Source organism: Pempheris klunzingeri, chromosome 4 (genome assembly GCF_042242105.1).
Source record: "Pempheris klunzingeri isolate RE-2024b chromosome 4, fPemKlu1.hap1, whole genome shotgun sequence".
Classification (NCBI taxonomy): domain Eukaryota; kingdom Metazoa; phylum Chordata; class Actinopteri; order Acropomatiformes; family Pempheridae; genus Pempheris; species Pempheris klunzingeri.
This window is the reverse complement of record NC_092015.1, coordinates 11,741,650-11,761,737: the sequence shown is the minus strand read 5'-3', so window position 1 is coordinate 11,761,737 and position 20,088 is coordinate 11,741,650. Positions and strand designations below refer to the sequence as shown.

Sequence of the window (20,088 nt, the reverse complement as noted above, 5' to 3'; positions counted from 1 at the left end):
AGGTAAACGAGGTCGGGGTTTGCAGACAGCACTTGATATGTCTCCCGTTTTCATCCATCGCTGGCGGGTGATTGGGTCTGTCTCTTCTGTCTGCGGGCTGTGCTGTTGTCAGGAGCCGATAGAGGAGGGGAGGAGGTGGAGAGAGGGAGGGTCGGTGTAGGGACAAAGGCTGACGGGTCAGGAGGGTGAAAGGATCGAGGGTTAGCCCTGGGTCTCTTTGCTGCTCTCTCGTTCCCGCTGTCCACTCTTGCTCATCTTCATCTCTGTCAGCTGGATGTACCGCAGTACGTTGGTGTCTGTGATGGGCAGAGGACAAGGATGTGAGGCAGAAAGGTTGAAATAAAAAGAAGAGTCACATATTTACTTCAATCAATGCAATGTCATGAGTTATTGTTGTTAAATTTACGCTTCTTTCATGCCAGAACAATAAAGCAAAACACCTATAAGGCAAAACTGTGAATATAGTGCTACTCTATATTCTCTACAGATGAAAAACTCTTGCGGAGCAGGTTTCTCGCTGATAGGCATTATAATACGTTACTTTTACACCGTTGTAGCTGCCACTTCTGCAACGTGGGTACAAAGCACTGCCAATGGTGCCATGCTATTCCGTGTTGAAGAAATGCAGCAAAGGCAGGGAAGACGAAGACTGATAGAGAGCAAACATGGATGTAAACAACTTGGTCTCTAGGTCAAATAGGTCTCAGTGTCTTTTAAATGTGACTAAATGTAAACATTAATAAGGTTTTTACAGGAACAGAAGCCTGTAGCCAAGATCTTAGAGACACCCCAACACCCCTCGGCACTTGCTTACCTCGGGGCTTACTTATATTTACTTTTCATATATTAATTCAGTCAACTGTATTACACTATTACTTCCCAACATGAAAGCCTCAAACCCTTCTCTGTGCTGTGAGGAATAAAAGTCTGGGGCAGAAATCTAAAACTCCGGAGAATATCCATCATTATGTACATTTTTAATTGCATAAAGTCAATTTCCTCCATGTTGGACAATGAATAAGAGTATAAAGGGCATGACCTCACCGTCTTCAATGGTATCTACAGAAAAAACATGGTTCACATTAATTCTCACCTGTGGGTTCGCGGTTCTTGGCGTCACGCAGGTAGCGTAGGGCACATTCGTAGTCACCCAGGTGATAGAAGGCGATGCCGGCTCGGTACATGGCCTTGAAGTGGTCTCTCTGGTGGCTCAGCACCTTCAGACAGTACTCCTTCACTCTCTCATAGTTTACGAGCTCTGACTGCAACAGGCACGCTGCAGGAAGGAACAGAGGGAACGAGTTAGTAGTTAGTAAGCTGAAAATGCTCAGAAACTGCTTGTAATAATGATTTTGTCCATGCAAGCACCTCAGGTTTCATTTACTGAAGTTTAAGTGATAAGTAAGTCCCATGACTGTAAAACAAAGACGGGGATATTTTGCTGACATCTCACTCTGCGCCTTTTAATAGAGCCACAGTGAAATTTAGCCTCCACAGTACTTCCTCAGGACGGCAGTGAGCTGACTATAAATAGCCAATGCTAATGTCCCACGGTGTGGAGAAGGCACAAAAAGCAAGCAAATGCAAGCAGTTTGAGCCCCGGGGCAGGAGGGTAATGTCTCTACATGCGGCTGTTTAGCTCAACATGCAAAATAGAAGAATGGGAGAAAATTCAGCCTGAGAATGACGGATTAAATACTGCGAAGATGCTTAAGTCTTATTCCCCTGACTTAGCAGATGTGCTGCAAGTAGCGAGGGCAGCGGGAGAGATGAAGAAAAGAAGGTCTAGATGCAGAGATCCAGTGAGCGACAGATATCTCTGAAGTCCTTTGGGATAAGATGTGAGTGGTACAGAGTAAAGAACTGAAGCTATGAGTTCTAAACCTGAGCCTAGTGGCACTACTGGTTAAAAAAACATTGTATTTCATTGCGGGCATCAATCCTATAGACGTATGTTACAGTAAAACTCTTCTCAGCAGCTCTGAGATCAGCTAAGGTCAGGATAACTTCATTAGTAAAGACACACACACACACACACACAGCTTTTAGTCCACTAAAGCTTTTAAATGCCTGCTGATGGATCAGATATCTGATCACTCAAACACTATTCCTCTGTTGATCACAAGCACTCAAGGTTTTGCTTCACTTTCGGTCCTGTTCCGTCACTCCTTCGCTTTCTGCCTCTGTCTTTATCTATTTGATGACATGAGAGCAGAACATTTTCCTTCATCCTTCCTTGTACTTCCACTGTAACATTTTCTGCAGTACCCCCATCACACCCTGATTTGGATCCCTTTTAACCCTCCCTCCATCCTCCCTCTTGCATCTGCCCTTGACACACAGACAGCTCTGTGAATAACATGAGTCAGGCACCATTAGCTGGGAGGCAGGGTGAGTCAGGAGTGAGAGACAGAGAGGGGAGAGGCAGGGATGAGGGGCATGGTTGCAACAGGAGGAGGAAAAGGAGGTTTATACGTGGAGGTAAAGTAGAGGAGAGGAGGCAAGACCTGTGGGAGTATATAGGGGGAGTGTGCTAAAAGCAGTTAGTGGTCCTAAACCTGTCGTCTCCCCCTGAACCTGAGAGATGCACTGTAGAAAGTTTGGCCTTCCCCGTCAACAACGCAAGTGCAAAACACTAAATAATTCATCATGGACATCAGGGGACGGACTAATTCAATAACAATCAATGTGTTTTGGTATTTAGTGGCTGGAGGTGCACGTGTGTCTGGCAGATGCAGGCAGTACACTGTGTGTGCTATATGTTTGTGTGTGTGTGTGTGTGTGAGTGTGTGTGTGTGAGTTGCTGCCTTGAGCCTCACAGCTGTAAACATGAACTTCACCATCACATGCAATTAAAATGGAGGGATGGTTCAGTGGGAGTGCCGCTTTCTTATGATCACACTTACATTCATAAAATCTAAAGTAAACTTTACGTCTATACCTGCCTATTTATCTACTCTTGGGATTCTCGTCAAAGTAATGATTAATAAAAACATGATACGATTCATTTCTTGATGTATAACCTCCCTGGGCATTGGTCCTCTTCAAAGCAGACATTTTGACTTGCCATATTAAGAAAAGCACAGGTGTTACTAATATCAGACTTTGAGAACTGAGGTTTTGTGTTGTGTTGCACATTTTAGCATCAGATCCTGGAGGGCTCTAATAGAAACCAGCATTCTGTAGCTTGTAAACATCTGATCTCTGACAGTGTTTGTAAGTGCATCATCAACTCAAATTACACTGCAGTCAGTCAGCAAAACAAAAGATATAATGCTAAATAACAATATTGATCATCATGGACTGTATTGTTGCTCTTGTTTTTCATTAACTTTGAGCCAAATCCAGCACAGTAATAAACACAACAGAGCTCAGATAGCCAGAAACCAAACTATGTTCACTATCATCAACAGAAGGGAGACATATCTGCAGGCAGAACATCAGAAACCTGGATACTGTTCTGATTATGTATGCAGAAATATGAATAACCACTGAACAAGATATTACTGTGTATATAAATATACTTGGTGTGACAGTGGGCCAGCAAAATGGAATTCAGCCATCATAAATTTGATTATTTACACTAAAATAACACATTTGGATCTTCTCTGCACAATCTTTTAACTACGTAGTTACTTCAGCAGACTAACTAACTAAGCAGTATTGTTTTTGGTTGTTTCCTTTCTTGCATAAAAGCCGTTACTAGATGAATGTATACACACACACACACACACACACACAGTGCTCTTATTTTTAGCTCATGACTCAGCTCAGAGCAGAGCAGCAAGGTCAAAGCTGTTTCCCGTCTTCAGTGATCATAAGTCTGCTTAGCCCGGTACAGTAGGAATCACCTCAGATGTCCTCTACCTCTCCTACACACCTCTCTACGGGCTCCACTCCTCTATTTGTTTTTACAACCGTCCAGCTATGACTTGTCTGCTCTCATCCCTCCACATGCGCATCCATCATTGCCCTCCAGCAGTGAACGTGAGCAGAGCTTTCAGAGGATTCAGTTACAGTCCATAATGGCCTAATGGCTGACGCAGTTAGAAAGTCCACTGGCACTCACATACAAACATACACGGGCCAGATAATACACACACACACACACACCCACAGAGCGTGCAGCAGATGCACCAATCACATGTGCAGAGGGAAAGTGGGTGTAAACAAGGGTTGGATATCACCTGTCGACACAACCACGCACAGACAAAATAGCACAAAAAGATGCCTTTAAATGAACTGTTTGTTGCAAACGATGGTTAAAAAGAAGTGTTACTGTACAAATACACACAAACACACACACTAAAGTGGCGTGAACGATGACTAGCCGGCCGCACCCTACTGGCCCATTAGGCGGATGGATGGCATGCCAGAGGAAATGTAGAGTGTGGTGAGATGCATTAAGGTTGTGATAATGACGGGATCATCAGAGCAGGTTGGGCGGGGACACAGACAGACAGAGGCCCCATAAAAACTAACTGTAATATGTATCACTGGAGCCAAGGTGTCCCAGTCACAGAGAGACAAAGAAATGTGGGTCTGTTCATGTATTTTCATTAAAACCTGGAGGTGAGGAAACCCCTCAAGGGATTACAAGATAAATCAGAGAGGAGGTGAAATGATAAATAAGAGAGGAGGACAAAACCACACAGCTTATTTTTTCACACTTTCCTCTGAGCTATACTTTTTAACTTCTAAATTAAAGGTTGAATTACACTTGAATTACGTCCCTGTTAGATGATTCTGAACTTCCAGTGGAAGAAGCGGTGTGCCCTTTACGTAGTGACATGAAGGATGTGGTGGCCAGTGGAAATGTATTCTTTAAAATTTTTTTTTACATTTTCAGTTTTATTGGACAGTTGAGAGCGATGACTGGGGACTGAGAGGGGTGTGTGAAATGCAACAGAGGCTGGACAGTTTGAATCGAACTGGCCACATTGCTGCCACTTGGCACGCAGCCAGCGTTGTAACCATGTGGCTAGCAAGGCGCTCCGTAGCACGTTTTTGTTGCCTAATGCTAACCATATTTGTTTGCTTTAACCACAATATCTTATATACTATACTATACTGTAACTGCCTTGCAAACAAAATGTAGAAAATGAGAATCTTATAAAAGTTCACTTTCGATGTGATCCAGGGTTTCGCAGAATCGTCCAATATTTATGTTTGGACACGCAGCTGCTGACAAATGGTCACAAGAGTTCATTGATCAATAGTCAATCAACAGACAATGAATATGCAATTATTTTGCTAATTAGTGAATAATTTCAGTATTTTTTTTAGCAAAAATCCTAAACATCCTCTGGTTGTAGCTACTCAAATGTGAGGATTTGCTGTTTTTCTATGAAAGTAAATTCAATGTCTCTCAACTGATATTTAGATAAAACAAGTGATTTGAAGATGCCACTTTTGGTTCTGGGAATGATAATCGCCACTTTCGCTTATTCTGACTTTTTTTTTAGACAAGACGCTTCAGCGATAAATCGAGAAAATAACTGTTGCCCCTCAGGTGTCCATGGGCAAGATCCTGACGCCCTGCCAGCTGTTGGACTGCTTAGCTAACCCTGAACTTTGATCTCTCTATGAAAGGCAATTTGTCTTGAAGAGAATATCAGATGTGGCTTGCTGATTTTTGTTTTGATTAAAAATGCAGTGTTCCCACAGCTTTTTATTGGTACATGTTGAGATGAGAGAGGAGGAATAATGAGATGTGACTGCAAAAAGGAAATTAGTGGTGCAGACAAGATAGATTTGTCTTTATGAGGGACTTGATGTGAGGAGAGGGACAGAAGCAGAGCTGTGGCACTGGCTGTGTGTGCGCCCGTTTAGCATCAGTGTCACGAATGTAAAAATCTCTTTCTCTTTCTAAAGAACTGCTGTCTCGCTGCCAGATTTAAGGAGAGGCAGAAATAGACAAAACACAGGAAATAAACGGAACAGAAAAATGCATTTGAAAATGTATTTGAACATCTAAACCTCAGGAAAAAAAGCCAACAGGTGCAAAGCAGCTGCCAAGTGCGAGTGTGTGAATGTGCGAGCGTCTGCCTGTCTTCATGTGAATGTGTGTGTGTGTGTGTGTGTGTGTGTTTCCGTTGAATGTCAAATGAGAGGTGTGGTGAGTGGGAGTGGTTAACACATGCTCAGGAACCCCACTGGTTTGCCTGAAGCATCATGTCTGAAAAAACAGAGCCTGCACAGAGACTCGCTTTCATTTGGCTGACAGAGTGCCAAAAGCCTGGGAGGAATAAAAGAGAGAGATATTTGAAAGAGAGAGAGACAGAGAGAGAGAGAGAGAGAGACAGAGAGACAGAGAGACAGAAGGCAGCAAAGCTAAAACGAGACAAGAGAGACAGGGGCAAGGGAGGACAGAGATAGAGACAGAGACAGAGACAGCACTGACAAAACAAAATCCAGACACAGCCGAGGGAAAGTAATGACAGAATTTGTGTATGAAAGGTACAGAGGACAAGAGGAGGGAGATTAACAAAGGAGAAGAAGCAGATAGAGCGAGCAGAGGGAGTGTGAAGGCGCTTTTCTCCACCTATGCTCTCCTACAATACACCACTTTAACTCGGCGTCCTCCTCTTTCTTTACATCACCTCATCTTCCCTCCGTTCCCCCCTCCCCTCCCACCTCTCCTGCCCCCCTCCATCCCACCAGGCCCGACACCACGGCACCACGATCCGGCTAATTTAAAGGCACTCGTGGCCTCGGTGATTAGTCTGCTGTCCATCACCTTGTAATTAGTTCTGCGGGAAGATAGTGGCAGATGGAGAGACCCATCACTCTAACTGATGCTCGCACACACACACACACACACGCGCTTCTAAATCCCTCCATCTCTGACCCTTGTCCTTCACTCCTCCACCCTTTTTTCCTGGTAATGTGTCGCCGTTCACCTCCGAGCAAAGACCGCCCTGCCTTCCTCTCACCTTTCACTGTCTCTCCTTTACAAATGCCAGCGTCCTTCAGCAGATTTATTTACGGGGACAAATGAACTGCGCATGGTCATCATCATGAAACTGCCTCACACATAAACTCTCTGAGCAAAATCCCATCCAACATGCTGACGTCAGCTCTCGGACAGCGTGGCCGGTCTCCTCAGGCCCACTAAGAATAGCTCCACCCGAAGCGCTTTGCCTTTCTCTGTTACTGAGAGAGACTGGGCTTCACTTCCCGGCTCGCTTTGTCACAAGGACCTGTCTGCACTGACATGACACAGCATTTACCCCACCTTCACCAGCCACCGCCTGCATATTATCTTTCTTTTCCTCTTCTCTTATCTCTCTCTCTCTCTTTCCTCTTATTGCGTCTCCATTTCTGTGACAGTGCTGCTCCTTATCTTGAACATCTCATTTCATTGCTGGATTTTTACCCAGCGCTGTTTAGGGGAAGCTGTCACTCCCATAATGCAGCAGATTAGTGTTTTAGTATCTCTTATATCACTCAGGATGCGACACAAGGAACATAAAGTAGACACTTTCCCTCAGAGGAAATATACATAATGACTGCTGTGATTTATTATTACACAAATTTCATATAAGCTCATCTTCTCATCAAGTAACACTTCACTTGAAACAAGTGGTGCAGATGATCCCTTTGATTGTGTGTCACTGTGGCAGAAGACCAATGCAGCTCCATATGGTGTCAAAAGCCCTCATAATTACTCTGTCTCGTCGCTCTTGTTTGAATGTGTGCGTCTCAAAGGCCTCCACAGGATCCTCTGGGATAGACGGAAATGTTCAGAGCTGAGAAGAGAACATTTGTGTAGTTTGCTGATACCCTGAATACTGCGTGACTTAAAGGAACAGTTTCACATTTTGGGAAATATTCTTATTTGCGTGTCAAGGGTCAGATGAGAGGATCAATACCACATCTGTTCAATATAACATTACAGCCAGCAGCCGATTAGCTTAGCTTATGGTGCATTTAAGTCATTGCATTAAAGGTCCCATATTATGCAAAATGCACTCTTTAAAGTCTTTTCAACATAAATATGTGTCCCCGGTGTGACAGCCAAACTATGAGAAAAGACCATACTCTCTCTTTTTCGAAAATGTCGAAGGCAAAAGCAAAGGAGCAGATTGTTTCTGTTCCTCTAAAACGGAAGCGTTCAGAAAGAGGCTGAAAACAGCTGCAGCAGCCACGTCTGATGCAAGAGAAATAATTAAATAGAAATAATGGTTTTTTTTCAGCATTAAAGGATGTAAACCTGTGCTAGTAGGACCTTCAAACACAAGCATGAACTTTAAAATGAGCAGAAGATGGGACCATGATTACAATATTTCTCAATGGGAATCAGAAACTTCTCATTTCTCCCACTTAGCCAATTAAACTGCTACATGTCAACATGTCATGTATCCTTACATGTGTAATGCTAACCTCACAGCATTTGTCGTGCCCCCCTCCCAAATCCCCTGGCATGTTGATTCCCCCGTAACACCAACACCGTCTGTCATGCTTGGAAACTGCTGGTACATCAAACTTATTTGCATGGATTACCCACAGTGCAACATTGATCCTGGGAGTGAAAGGAAATAAAGTAGCCAGATTATTCTGTTAGATCCCCGCAGAGAGCAGAAGGGGGCTTTTAAAACAGGATCAGCTAGTCCACCTCTCTCACCGTTATTGTCTGGTCCGATTGGAGCACATATTAGTCCATAGAGAAGGAGACTTTTAGCCGACCCCCATCCTTCAGTTGTCCATTTAATATATCTTAACCACACATCCTTATCCTCAAACCCATGCTTCGCCACACGTCATCTTCCACCTCACTCTGTCAATTTGCACCTCCTGCATTGTACCGCTCTCCTAAAATAGTCGCTGACTCAGGATTAATGCTCATCTACTTAAATATTTATACAAGTGAGGAAGCTATCTTGCCTCCGACTTCAACAAAGATGAAATTATTTAATGCTCTCCATTGCACATCGCAGTTTCCAGAACTTAAGACGTACTGCAAGCTCGTGGTAGTCAGGGCTGATCTTTGAGGGGTTTCTTGAGGCCTTTAAAAGAAAGCGGTTCATGTAGTTATGATTTTATTTAAATAATTACAGCTAGTGTATCTATTTTATGTCTTTAAGTGTCTGAGAGCCAAAGGAGGATCCACAACCTTCTATATTATTTTTACTCTCATGAGTAAAAACAGACATTCAAGTAGTAGAGAAGTGCAGTTTAATAAAGCATAATAGACACTTTTATTGAGGTCATATCTGTAGTTGAACTCCCTGACAGAGACCTAATTTTGTTGCGGTCCTTTGCTGGGCCATTATCTGATTGGTGATGTCGTCTGTGGACACTGGGCAGACTCTTGCCTTGAGCTGAGCAGATCTTTGGCTGTTGTCAAACACATTGCTTCTATCAACCATCGACCACACACGTTCAAGTCAAACATGTAGAGTAAAATTAAGGCTGCGTTTGCTAATATTAATCCACTTCCTGTATTTTACCAGGTTTGTTTGGGTAAACTATGTATAGTAGCTTTAATAAACGTGCTCTGTGCATGATAATGGTTACAAGATAGATGAGAGAGTGTTTGGAAAGGTCAACAGAGAAAACTGCCAAATGGTTTGGCTCTGGATTTCATGAAGTCAGCCATAATCTGGACGTAGTAAAGCTTTTCCACTAAGTACCTGAAGTAAGTAAATTAATGGCTAAAGCATGAGCTTTCTCAGATTCTAAAACTCATACAGCTGCGTTTTGGCAGCCTGTTGTGTTTAGAAAGCAGTCAGGTCCCTCAGTGTGAAGACCGTCCAGTGGTAAAGATTATGGCTCAGAGCAAACACTCAACAATCTGTAGCGTCCAGGAACAAGCAGAGAAATATCAAAGAAAAAGCACACAGACCGCATTAAGACCTATAAGTGACTTTAAATGTGATTTCTTTTGCCTCTTGGGGGCAGTGGAAACAGGCTGTAAGAAGAAAAGAGACTATATTATTATTATATTGTAAACCTGTTGGCAAAAAGTTACATATTTATACATCAGAGCAACATTAAGATTAATTTAGAGTCTGTTTTTGGTCTTCATCACCAGCTACACACTACCTTTGTCTGTCAGCTGTTTGAGGCTGAAGATGGTGGGATTTTTAGAGCTTTTGAAAACAGAACACAAAAAAACAAAAAGTAAAAACTAAAACTACACTGATCAGAACATTGAGAGTGAACCACAGCAATAAAGCTGCTGGCCGTAAAACCAAAACATTAAATCCACTTGTTCCTGTGATTATATATGAAACAAACATACATGAATTCTTCCAATCATGTTTTCCATGTGTTTTTTTTACTCTTTGAGGTTTAGCTGATACTATTTTGATTGTGGCATCTTCTTGTTTGTGGCATCGGAGAATTAGCACGTTCTTTTCTAAGCTTTCTGGAAATTCGATTAAAATTTGCTCTACATTTGGATGAAATCTTCACTAATGGGCTTTAGAGCACCTTAGAGCTGAGGAGAACTGCAGTTGGTTGATAATTATCTGTGGGTTCATCATTACATGCAATCCACTGGTAATATGAAATTATTGATTATAGCAGCTTTAAATTTTTGCGTTGTAACTCAAAGAATTTGCTTTATAATTTATCTTTCTAAATAAAAAATGACAGCACTGATGTGTGAAAGTGTTGGTCAACCCGCTCCACTGAGGATCATCCAGGATCAGCAAAACAGGATCAACACAACCTGTAAATTTCATTTCAACTGGCCGTGCATGTAATGAAGCATTCCGCATCAGGCCGGAGCAGACAGGGTACAGAAAGCTTAGATAGTGTCCAACATGGCTTTTTATCAGCGTGGAGCTCAGAGGCTAAATATAAACAGCCAATTGGTTTATTCTGCACTGTCCACTGGAGCACAGGGAGTTAAATATGCACAAATAGCAAATTCTCATTACTGGTGGCTTACAGGGAATGAATATTCTGCATTTGTCTATCTGACTTACTCCCTCCTCTCCTCCCTCTCTCCCTCTCTGCCTGACGGTGTCAGAAAAGGGCATCTGTTTCAGTTTCCTCTCGGCTGATGCCGTGACTTTCAACTACGGACTAAAAATAGCTTTGACAGACAATTTCAATTTATTCATTACTTCACACAACTGTCAAGTCCACATCAAAAAAGCAACCACAAATCTAAAACACACTCATACATGCCACACACACACAACACATTTCACAAAGATACACAAACGCGTGGAAGCAACAAAAGCATTATAATAAATCACTGAGCTGTCAGCACAATGTGATAAATGTAATTCTGCAGAAAGTTCTTTAATGCAAAAATCTCCAATTTCCGGTTCCAACTGGTAAACTGGGAGGGTATTATTTAGTGTTACACACTGTAGTGCAATCAGACCCCATACTGATCATTTCTGGCACATCAGAGACTCTAACCACATTAAATGTGCCTTATAGACTGTTTAATTTGGTGCAGATATCCACGGTGCCCAGAAGATCAATCCTAATGACTTTGGTGATCACCTGACTTTTCCTCTGGTGTCACCATCTTTTTAGAGAAACATCTCAGCAACTAAAGTCTGGATTTCCATGAAGTTCGGTAACAGACATTATACCCCTCTGGATGAGGTATAATAACTTTGATGATCCCTTAAGTTTTAATGGAGCATCGTTATCAGGTTACGATGTAATTTTGTACAATACTGCAAGACGTATGACACTGGCAGCAGCCTCAGCTGTTCTCTGGGTTTAGTGCTAATTAGCAAATGCTAGCATGCTGACACACTAAACTAAGATAGAGAACATGGTGAATATTACTCCTGTTAGCATCATTACAATAAGCTCATTATAATGTTCACATTGTTAACTATGTGCTCTGGTGGGATCACTGGTCTGATTTCTCTTGTACTGGTTTTATGGAAGCATCCAACTGTGCCAACTTTGTGAACACTTAACAGAGCTTCGGTTATAAATAGATGTGACAAAATGAATAATAATACTAATATGTGCTTGTTGCCTTCGTGTCCTCCTCTTCTGGCCCTCCCAGTCTCTCCCTCTGTTGTCCACTCTCCTTCCTTTTCTTCCTGACAGATGACTGAATCTTATTTACTCTTGTGACAGGAATCATCTGGGCCTGTCAGGGCTCTGATATAAATCAGTTTGGCCTGGATTGGATTTCTCAGCGTCCACCTTCTCACTATGAAAAAAATAAAACATACAACTGCAGCACTTAAAGCCCTCCCTTCGCTATTTAGAGGTCGTAGAGAAGAGCGTTCTCCTCCTCTCCTTCCCTCCTTGTCACTCTCTTTTACAGCCGTATCTTCCCTTCTCTGTCGTATAATCCCATCATATATAAGAGTTCTGTCCAGTTTCTCCCGCTCCCTTGGTTTTACTCCCTCCCCCATTTCAGCCACTGCATCTTTTCTACTAACTCACCCCTTCCCCCAACCTACATATCTCTCTCTCTCTGTCTCTCAGCTGAGGAGTAATTCGGAGGTTTGGTACAGAGAGAACAGTACAGTGTGAGTGGTACAGTAGAGGGAGTGTCCGTCGTACCCCTGACAGCAATGCCATGCCATCTGCAACCCTGGCACACCACACTCCCACGGCTCTCGTCCTGCTCCGGCCACCCCACCAATGGCAGACGTACACGCACAGAGGGAGAAAAAAAACACCAACCAAACCTCCCCCCACTCCCATCTAACCCTTGCATGGCATCTCTTTCCCTCCTCTTCCTCCCACAAGCACATTGCATGGTGGATTTCTTCTCTCCAAAGCACCAGGCAAGTCCTTTCGCTCTGCCAACTGCTTATACAACCCTGCCTTCTCCTCCTAGCCTTATCTCCTCAATCTTATATTTCTTCTCCCCTTCGTAACTCCTTTATCTCATGCACTCCACCATGTCCCCTGCTGATGGAGCTGGCAGGAGATGAAAAGGAGGAGCTTTCTGTTCTGTTCTGCTTTTGTAAGCAAGCCTTGACTATTAACTAGCAGCGGGTTCCACTGAACTGGTGAAATCAACCCGTCTGTGGTGCTACGCATCACTGATACAGCCCCAGTAGCCCCCATCTGAAGCATGACTGGGCTTAGAGTCTGTGATGGGACGAGTCTTCTGGTGCTGTTGAGGAAGTGCCGCGGTGGCGTTACAGCTTTATGTCTTATGATTGATGACAAAGGCAGTGCTTTTATTTTGTGGTCCAGCGGGGAACAGATGTTGCTGCCGCCAACAGGCTCATTAAATCTTTAGTGTAAGGTCTGTAATTGCATGTCATGGTTCAAAAGTTCATTGATGGCCTCAGTGGAAAAAGCCCCCGAGGCTCTGAGTGCAGGACGCATGTTGGGACACACATTTCCACCTGGTAGTGTGGAAATGTAACGAATGGTTGTTCATAGTAACAAACCATTTATAATCATCACCTGGAGCTGTAGTTCGACTCAGCTCTGAGGGGGATTTAACTGTTTATCATTTCATTGTTTTGGTCTTACAGTCATCAACTTTACTGTTTAATTGATTCCTCTCAGCGCTCTCATTGTATTGTTTTTAGTGAAAATACGACAGACTGTCATTGTGTGCTTGTGGGGCCACATTTATCACATTTTATTTCCTTGTGAACAGGAAATTATGACTGAATGTGGAGTTTATTGTAGATAAACAGCTGAGGCGTCATGAGATGTGTGTTATAAACTATAACAGCCCTGTGAATCTCAACAGAAACCAGTGGGAAAACGGCGTTGTAAAAGGTGTAAAATTTGAAAACCATGTTTTCTTAGTTTGAAACGCAGGCTTGTGTTACTGTGTTTTTATTTTCATTCCTTTAACAATCTTCTTTAAATGTGACAAGTGGGTGGAAATTGCTGGCTCATCATCATGGCACGCACAGCCACCGTGAACCGCAGCAGTTGGATAAAAAAGGTGGCTTGTGTTATGAAACAAACAATTTCCCCTCATCTTCCCTTCCTGCTGCATTCGCTTCTAAGTAAAGCTGTGACTTATGACTCATTCACAAATTGAGCCAGTCAGGAGGAACAAAGGGAGATTTCAGGAAGAGATCAGAGCGAGCTGAGGTAATGAAAAGTTGGGGTGCAAAATCCTGCTCCCTCTTTTATTCTCTGCGCACGTACATTAGAAGCGATTCAAACTTATCATAGCTTCTAAACTGGTTGGTACAAGTCTGTCCTGGTGCTGTTTATGTTAACTCTGTGTCTTCGTGATCGATATCAGGAAAAAGAGCAAACACACTGCAGTCACATCTGTTATTTCTGTATGTGCCTCCAAGTGTGTTTGTGGTGGGTGGATGGACGGCTGAGGCAGGCAGGCAGGCAGGCGGTCTGCCTCTGGCCAACATGTTGCACCACTGTGAACTGCGACAGACACAGACGGCGGTGGTGGTGTAACCCATTTAGATACAGGCCTACAGGGACACACAGACCCGGGTGTCTCCTTAACAAGGCCAGCAAATGGGACATTCATCATCCATCGTCTTTCTGTTTGACAGAATCAGGCAACATTACCGCTGGTTCTCCTCTCATAAACCTCATCGACTCTCCTATGTAATGTTAAAGACTCATACTGTCTCTGTTCCCAGTATCTCATTTAATAATCATCTCGTTCTGTCCTGCATTACTATTTAGTCTCTCTTTGCTCTTCTCCTATCCTGCTTTTTATATTATTTTCTCTCCACAAACGTCTTCCCATCTTGTGTTTTATATCAATGTGCTGAGCTGGTCACTGAGCACTCTGTGAAAACTTCTCACTCATCAACATTTTAAAAAGTTGCTGTGATTGACATGAGACAGAAGTGATGGAGGAAGTAAAAGTAGCAAAACTGCACTGTAGAAATAGCACAAGTAAAAGTCCTGCACTAAAAATGTTACTTACGGTAAAATTCACAAGTATTTGCACAATGGAAATAAGTTAAGTACTAAAACTAAGGCTGCAAGTAACAATTATTTCCATTATCTGCCCATCAGAAACTTCTTAAGCCTAACGTGGCATCTTTAAAATAGTCCAAACAACAGTCCAACACCTGAACATATTCAGTTTAGTTGTCTTTTTATATTAAAAAAATACTTATATCAAATAGTACCTGATTGATCAGACAAAGACTAATGTGTTAAGGTTTAATGGCCACTGTGAGTACTATTATTATTATTATTATTATACATGATATTACTGGATTAGTATAAATATGTGAGTAGTAGTTTGCTGTTGTGGTTTAACCGATTTATATACTATTCTCATTCTCATTTCATTTGTTATAGAGGTGAACTTTTAATATGTAAAGTAAGATATAAAGGTATGAATGTAATAAGTAATAATACATAATAGTAAATTAAATAAATGTAATACATAGGTAAATATTTTTCTATGACATGTAGTGGAGTAGAAGAATAAAACATGGAAAAAATGGAAATACTCAAGAAAGGTATCTCAAAATTGTAGTCGAGTACTTTAGTAAATGTACTTAGTTACTTTCCACCGATGCGTTGAGGGAAAAGCTTCCCCTCATCACAACAAAGTCAAGAAGATGACAAAACACAAACACACATCAGCTCGCAAATGCACACCAATACACTTAAACAAAATCAGCAATGTCAGCAACGGGTACGGAAAGAACGGCAGGACGGGCAGCGCTGAAAGCAACTCCCTTCACACACACACACACACACACACACACACATAAAAAACATTCCCCAGCTGCTGTTCCTCAAGCCTGCGAATGCTGACAAACACACACACACACACACATGTGCATGAACACCCCACACATCCCCTCACACACAAACACTGACATACTTTCACTCTCACGTGTGTGACTGGCGCAGCTTGTTGCTCTCCTATCATGCGTCAGAGCCAAAGACAGCCGACCAATCAAATCCTCACTCATAACCACAGTGACCAGCAGAACTCTGGGTAACCAGGAGGAGCAGCACAAGTGAGACCTGCAGCCGGATTATTACAGTTTGCACCCGATGAGTCACTAATTTCAGTCAGTGTGAGAGTTCGTTCACTCTGTTCTTAAAAAAGACGACACGACTTAAATTAACTTCCATTTTGTTTTACTCTTAATCTCAGACTGAGGCTGACATGGACCATGACACCCTGATAGTAACCTTAAATATGAAACTACCACTTACCTCTAACATTTTCTGACATCCCTGAGGACAGTCAGAGGTGTCAGAAAGAAGAAGACGAAGAGTTCAATTAAGTGCGTGCTAGATATTCTGTGGGAGCTCATCACAACATTATCTCACATTAAATATAGGCAGATGCTATTTGCACTTGGGTGTATCAAGCAAGTATTGCCTGTGTTTCTAAAGACTGTTTTATCTTTTTGTACAAAAGCCATTTAACACAAAGGCCTTCTTTACAACAGACTAACTGTGTATTAATCCACAAATTAAAATAGTCCCTAATAAATGCACCATTTTCTCATGTTTAAGCTGTGTTCACTAAAATCCACAGAGCCCGGCTGTTTTAGTGAATTACTCTTCTATTGTGAAACGATACGTATCGGAGCAGTTTTTACGTCTTCAGTAGAAACCAGTCAGCAGGTTTGTGAGACAGGTAGGAGAGGGGAGCTGGTTTTGGTCTTCTTGTGAGATTTGCTGACTCGTGTGCTCATGTGGCGATTTGGAATAAAGAAAACCGCATGAAAAAACCACAACGTGACAAGAAGATAGATAGTGAGCCTTAAGGAGGTTCACATCATTGAAGTCAGTCATTAAAATGGCTGTGAATATCAGCAGGAACATGGTTTGATAAGCCAACATGTTACTCATAGTAAAGCACATACATTATTAGAGTCCGTGTAAACACAGTCAAGGCTCAAGTGTGTGTGTGTGTGTGTGTGTGTGTGCGCGCATGTGCACTCGCTCCTGTTTGAAGCGGCAGTGAGGGGAGGGTATGAGCTGTATTAATACAACAACAGGGAAAAGGCCCAGTGATGGTTGCCATGGTAAATATGGCCCCCTGTCGCGTGCTAGCAGTCCCTTCCTCCCCCTCTACTCCCCTCTCTGTACCACTGCTCTCTACTATTTATCTCCAGACCAGTTTTTCCTGTTACACCACTCTAGCCGACTTCCTTTCTCTCCTTTTCTTTTTTTCCATAATGTCTACTGCTCCTTCCTTCCTCCAATTCCAATTTTTCCCTCCTTATTCCACCCACCCTACCTCCCTCCTCTTCTTCCTTCCCTCCCCCATCTTTCCTTCACGCCACAGTGGCCTCCCTACAGGCTCCAGACAGGCCCTGAACGCTGCGCAGAACGAGGCGACCTTCAATGCATCGTGGCAGGCTGACTGGGCAGTGCCTGGGATGGCGACCAGACACAACATCATGCCACACTCACTCATGACCCAAAATCACACCGTCCACATAGGTAGTGATGTGATATAACTGCTGCAGTGCTATTATCCTCTCCTCCTGGATGTCAGCATTGATCCACATCTGCTGCTCACGCTGCACACTGAGCACATATTGTAGTCATAATTATTGAAGTCATAATCAGAAATATATTCATGATTTCACTTTTCTGATGTCACTGTAACCACACTGTGGGTATTTCTTGATCCAGTAAATCATAATAAAGTATTTTGTTACCCAAATTAACACTACTAACTAACATTAGAGGACATATTTCTATTTCCTCCTGTCTGAAATACTGAAAATCCAGCTTGACTTCCCATAACCACCACTCGCTCTGCATTGATGAAGAATGACTGATAGACGACTGATTGATTGATGCTCTTCAAGCTCATTAACATTTTATGCTAAGGTGAAATATGGAAAATAATATCATGATAACCAGAAGACCTCTTATCAATGGCTCTCATTCTTGTGAACACGAATCTGTGATGAAAATACTCTAAACTCAATGTTCACTTACTGGCCTTTCTCCGGAGCTTTTGGCAGTATGGAAGGATATGACGGTCAAAAGCCGCAAACATGAACCTTGAGTTTGGAATATTTTATCAGAAGTATTATCATATTTATTTGGTCTGACGTCATCAGTGTGTTGAAGATTGTACAGCTGATAACACTGACTTTTGTAAGATTATTTCTTTATGGACTATAATTAAATGTTTCATTTGTTGCCTAAATTCATTCTGACTGCAGACAGTTCAGTATATTGTTCACAAAAAATGTATGTTGAGTTTAAAATAGAGCTGGAACAATTAGGTGACTAATAGATCAGTCGACAGAGAATTAATCTGCAACTATTTTGATAAGCGATTAGTCCTTTTTCAAGCAAAAATGCCAAACATTTCTTAACTCCAGCTTCTCCAGTGTGAGGATTTGCGGCTTTTCTCTGTTTTGTATCATTTTAAAGTGAATACTGTTGGTCGGACAAGTTTGAACTCTGAATAGGTCTGTTATAGTACATCAGCACTGAGTGAACGACTGACTGTAGTAATCTCAAATACTACAGCGACTGAACAGTAATGAGCTAATCTTGTGTGTTAAACCTGTTGTAAGTCACTGCAAAGAGCCACAGCCTAACATCACCATCATTAGCTCTGGGGGCATCTTCTCACCTCACACTCCCTTGTGAGACTTGTCTCATACATACATGATGAAAACTTGTAAACATGATGCTCTCTGCCTTGTTACTTCATTTATTTATTGTCCCATTTTAGTGAATGGTGCAGGAATGTGCTGGAAAGAAATGGCACACGGGCTGTGTGAGAGCCTGAAGTTGGCACAGCAATGATGGGATGTGGTCATTTATTGTGACACTGGATTAAATAAAGCACTAATTTGGTCAGACTGTGTGTGCATCCCCCCCTCCATGTTCTCCATTAAAGCAGCACCATGCACAGGTAGTCACACTATGATCTAGTCCCGCACAGGAGAAACCCAGCACCTACAGAATCACCAGCCTGTGTAAACCCGATGAACCGGAGCGAACAATGGTGTCAGCGGTGCTTCAGGGCTACAGGGGGGCTGAGGGTTGGCTGGAGGGGCCGTGTTGGTGCTTCTCACCTGTCAGGCTGTCGTAGCACTCGATCTCGGTGCTCTCCACGGCTCTCCGCTGCTCCTCGGTCAGCTTGGCCGCGGCTTGGTTCAGCAGGTTGACCTCGGATCCCGTCGTCCCGTCGACAACATGCACCCCTTTGAGCTGCAGCAGCGCCCGGTGGTACTTGCCGATCGCCTCCCGAAATTTCTTCTCCTTGTAGCAGCGGTGACCCTCCGCCTTGAAGTCGATGGCTTTCTGGATCTTCGCCTCCATCTCCATTTCAGCCGAGCCGGCTCGACACCCGCCGCCTCCGTCTCCGGCGGCCGCTGCCAGGCTCCGGCCGCCGGTCTCCGGGTAGCTTTTGAGGCTCTTTATCGGGTGCTGTTTGGCTTCCATGTCTCTCAGTGAAAGCGGCTGGAGCGGGCCATGGTGCTCGGACACGAAGGTGTGTTTTGTCGGGGAGGACCGGAGCAGCGTGCTGTGCATAAAGGATGCGGGATGGAGCGGCAGAGACGGCGGAGCAGGCGGCGGCACCGGAGAGACGACGAGCCGAGGGGAGGGGGGGCAAGAAAGCGTTTGAAGCTTGAGCTCCAACAAGAGCCTGATTAAAGGATGTTTTCTATCATACAGAGAGAAAGAAGACTGACGGGAACATAATGCTCTCCCCAATGACTCCGGTCGTCTCGCGGAAGGATGCTCGGGTGGATTTCTATGGCAGCGACCTCCGAGGCACGCGCAGCTTCAGCACCACAAACAGCGCACACACGCCAACCCCTACCCGCACAGCATTGTGGGAGAAAAAAAAAGAAAAAGAAGAAGTCGTGAGGCGTTGCTGCAGTCCAGATTTTACATGACAAAAACCAGAAAGAAAACGTGCAGAAACGCGCCTGACATCATCCTTTATTTGTGAAAACGACTCCTCACTTTGGTGAACTGTCAAAACAAGGGTGTGAATTATAAAATAACACTCACATATTACCATAAATGATGTCTTATTTGCATATTTACTGTACTGTCAGGCAATAGCTGCGCCCTATTTACACCATTCACAGCCATGGTCTCATATTTACAAAATTAAATGAGTCATTAAAAGCCTTATAAAATATTGCAGATTACGTCACTCCCATTGTTTGGCAGTGGCCATGTGTCAGAGAAAAGAAAACAGGCTGATGCAGGCTGATTCAG

At 43.2% G+C, this 20,088-nt stretch overlaps 2 protein-coding genes across 2 annotated transcripts in view; one reads left to right on the top strand and one right to left on the bottom strand.

Annotated features, from left to right (window-relative positions):
* map3k10 (mitogen-activated protein kinase kinase kinase 10) overlaps positions 1–20,088 on the top strand; it is a 176,900-nt gene that overhangs the window by 36,988 nt on the left and 119,824 nt on the right. The window lies entirely within an intron of this gene.
* Positions 202–19,389, bottom strand: ttc9b (tetratricopeptide repeat domain 9B). The gene is made up of 3 exons (XM_070829874.1): positions 18,930–19,389; positions 1,094–1,276; positions 202–296 (listed from the first exon to the last, which is right to left on the bottom strand). Exons 1-3 carry the CDS (start codon positions 19,387–19,389, stop codon positions 202–204), a joined length of 738 nt encoding a protein of 245 aa, XP_070685975.1.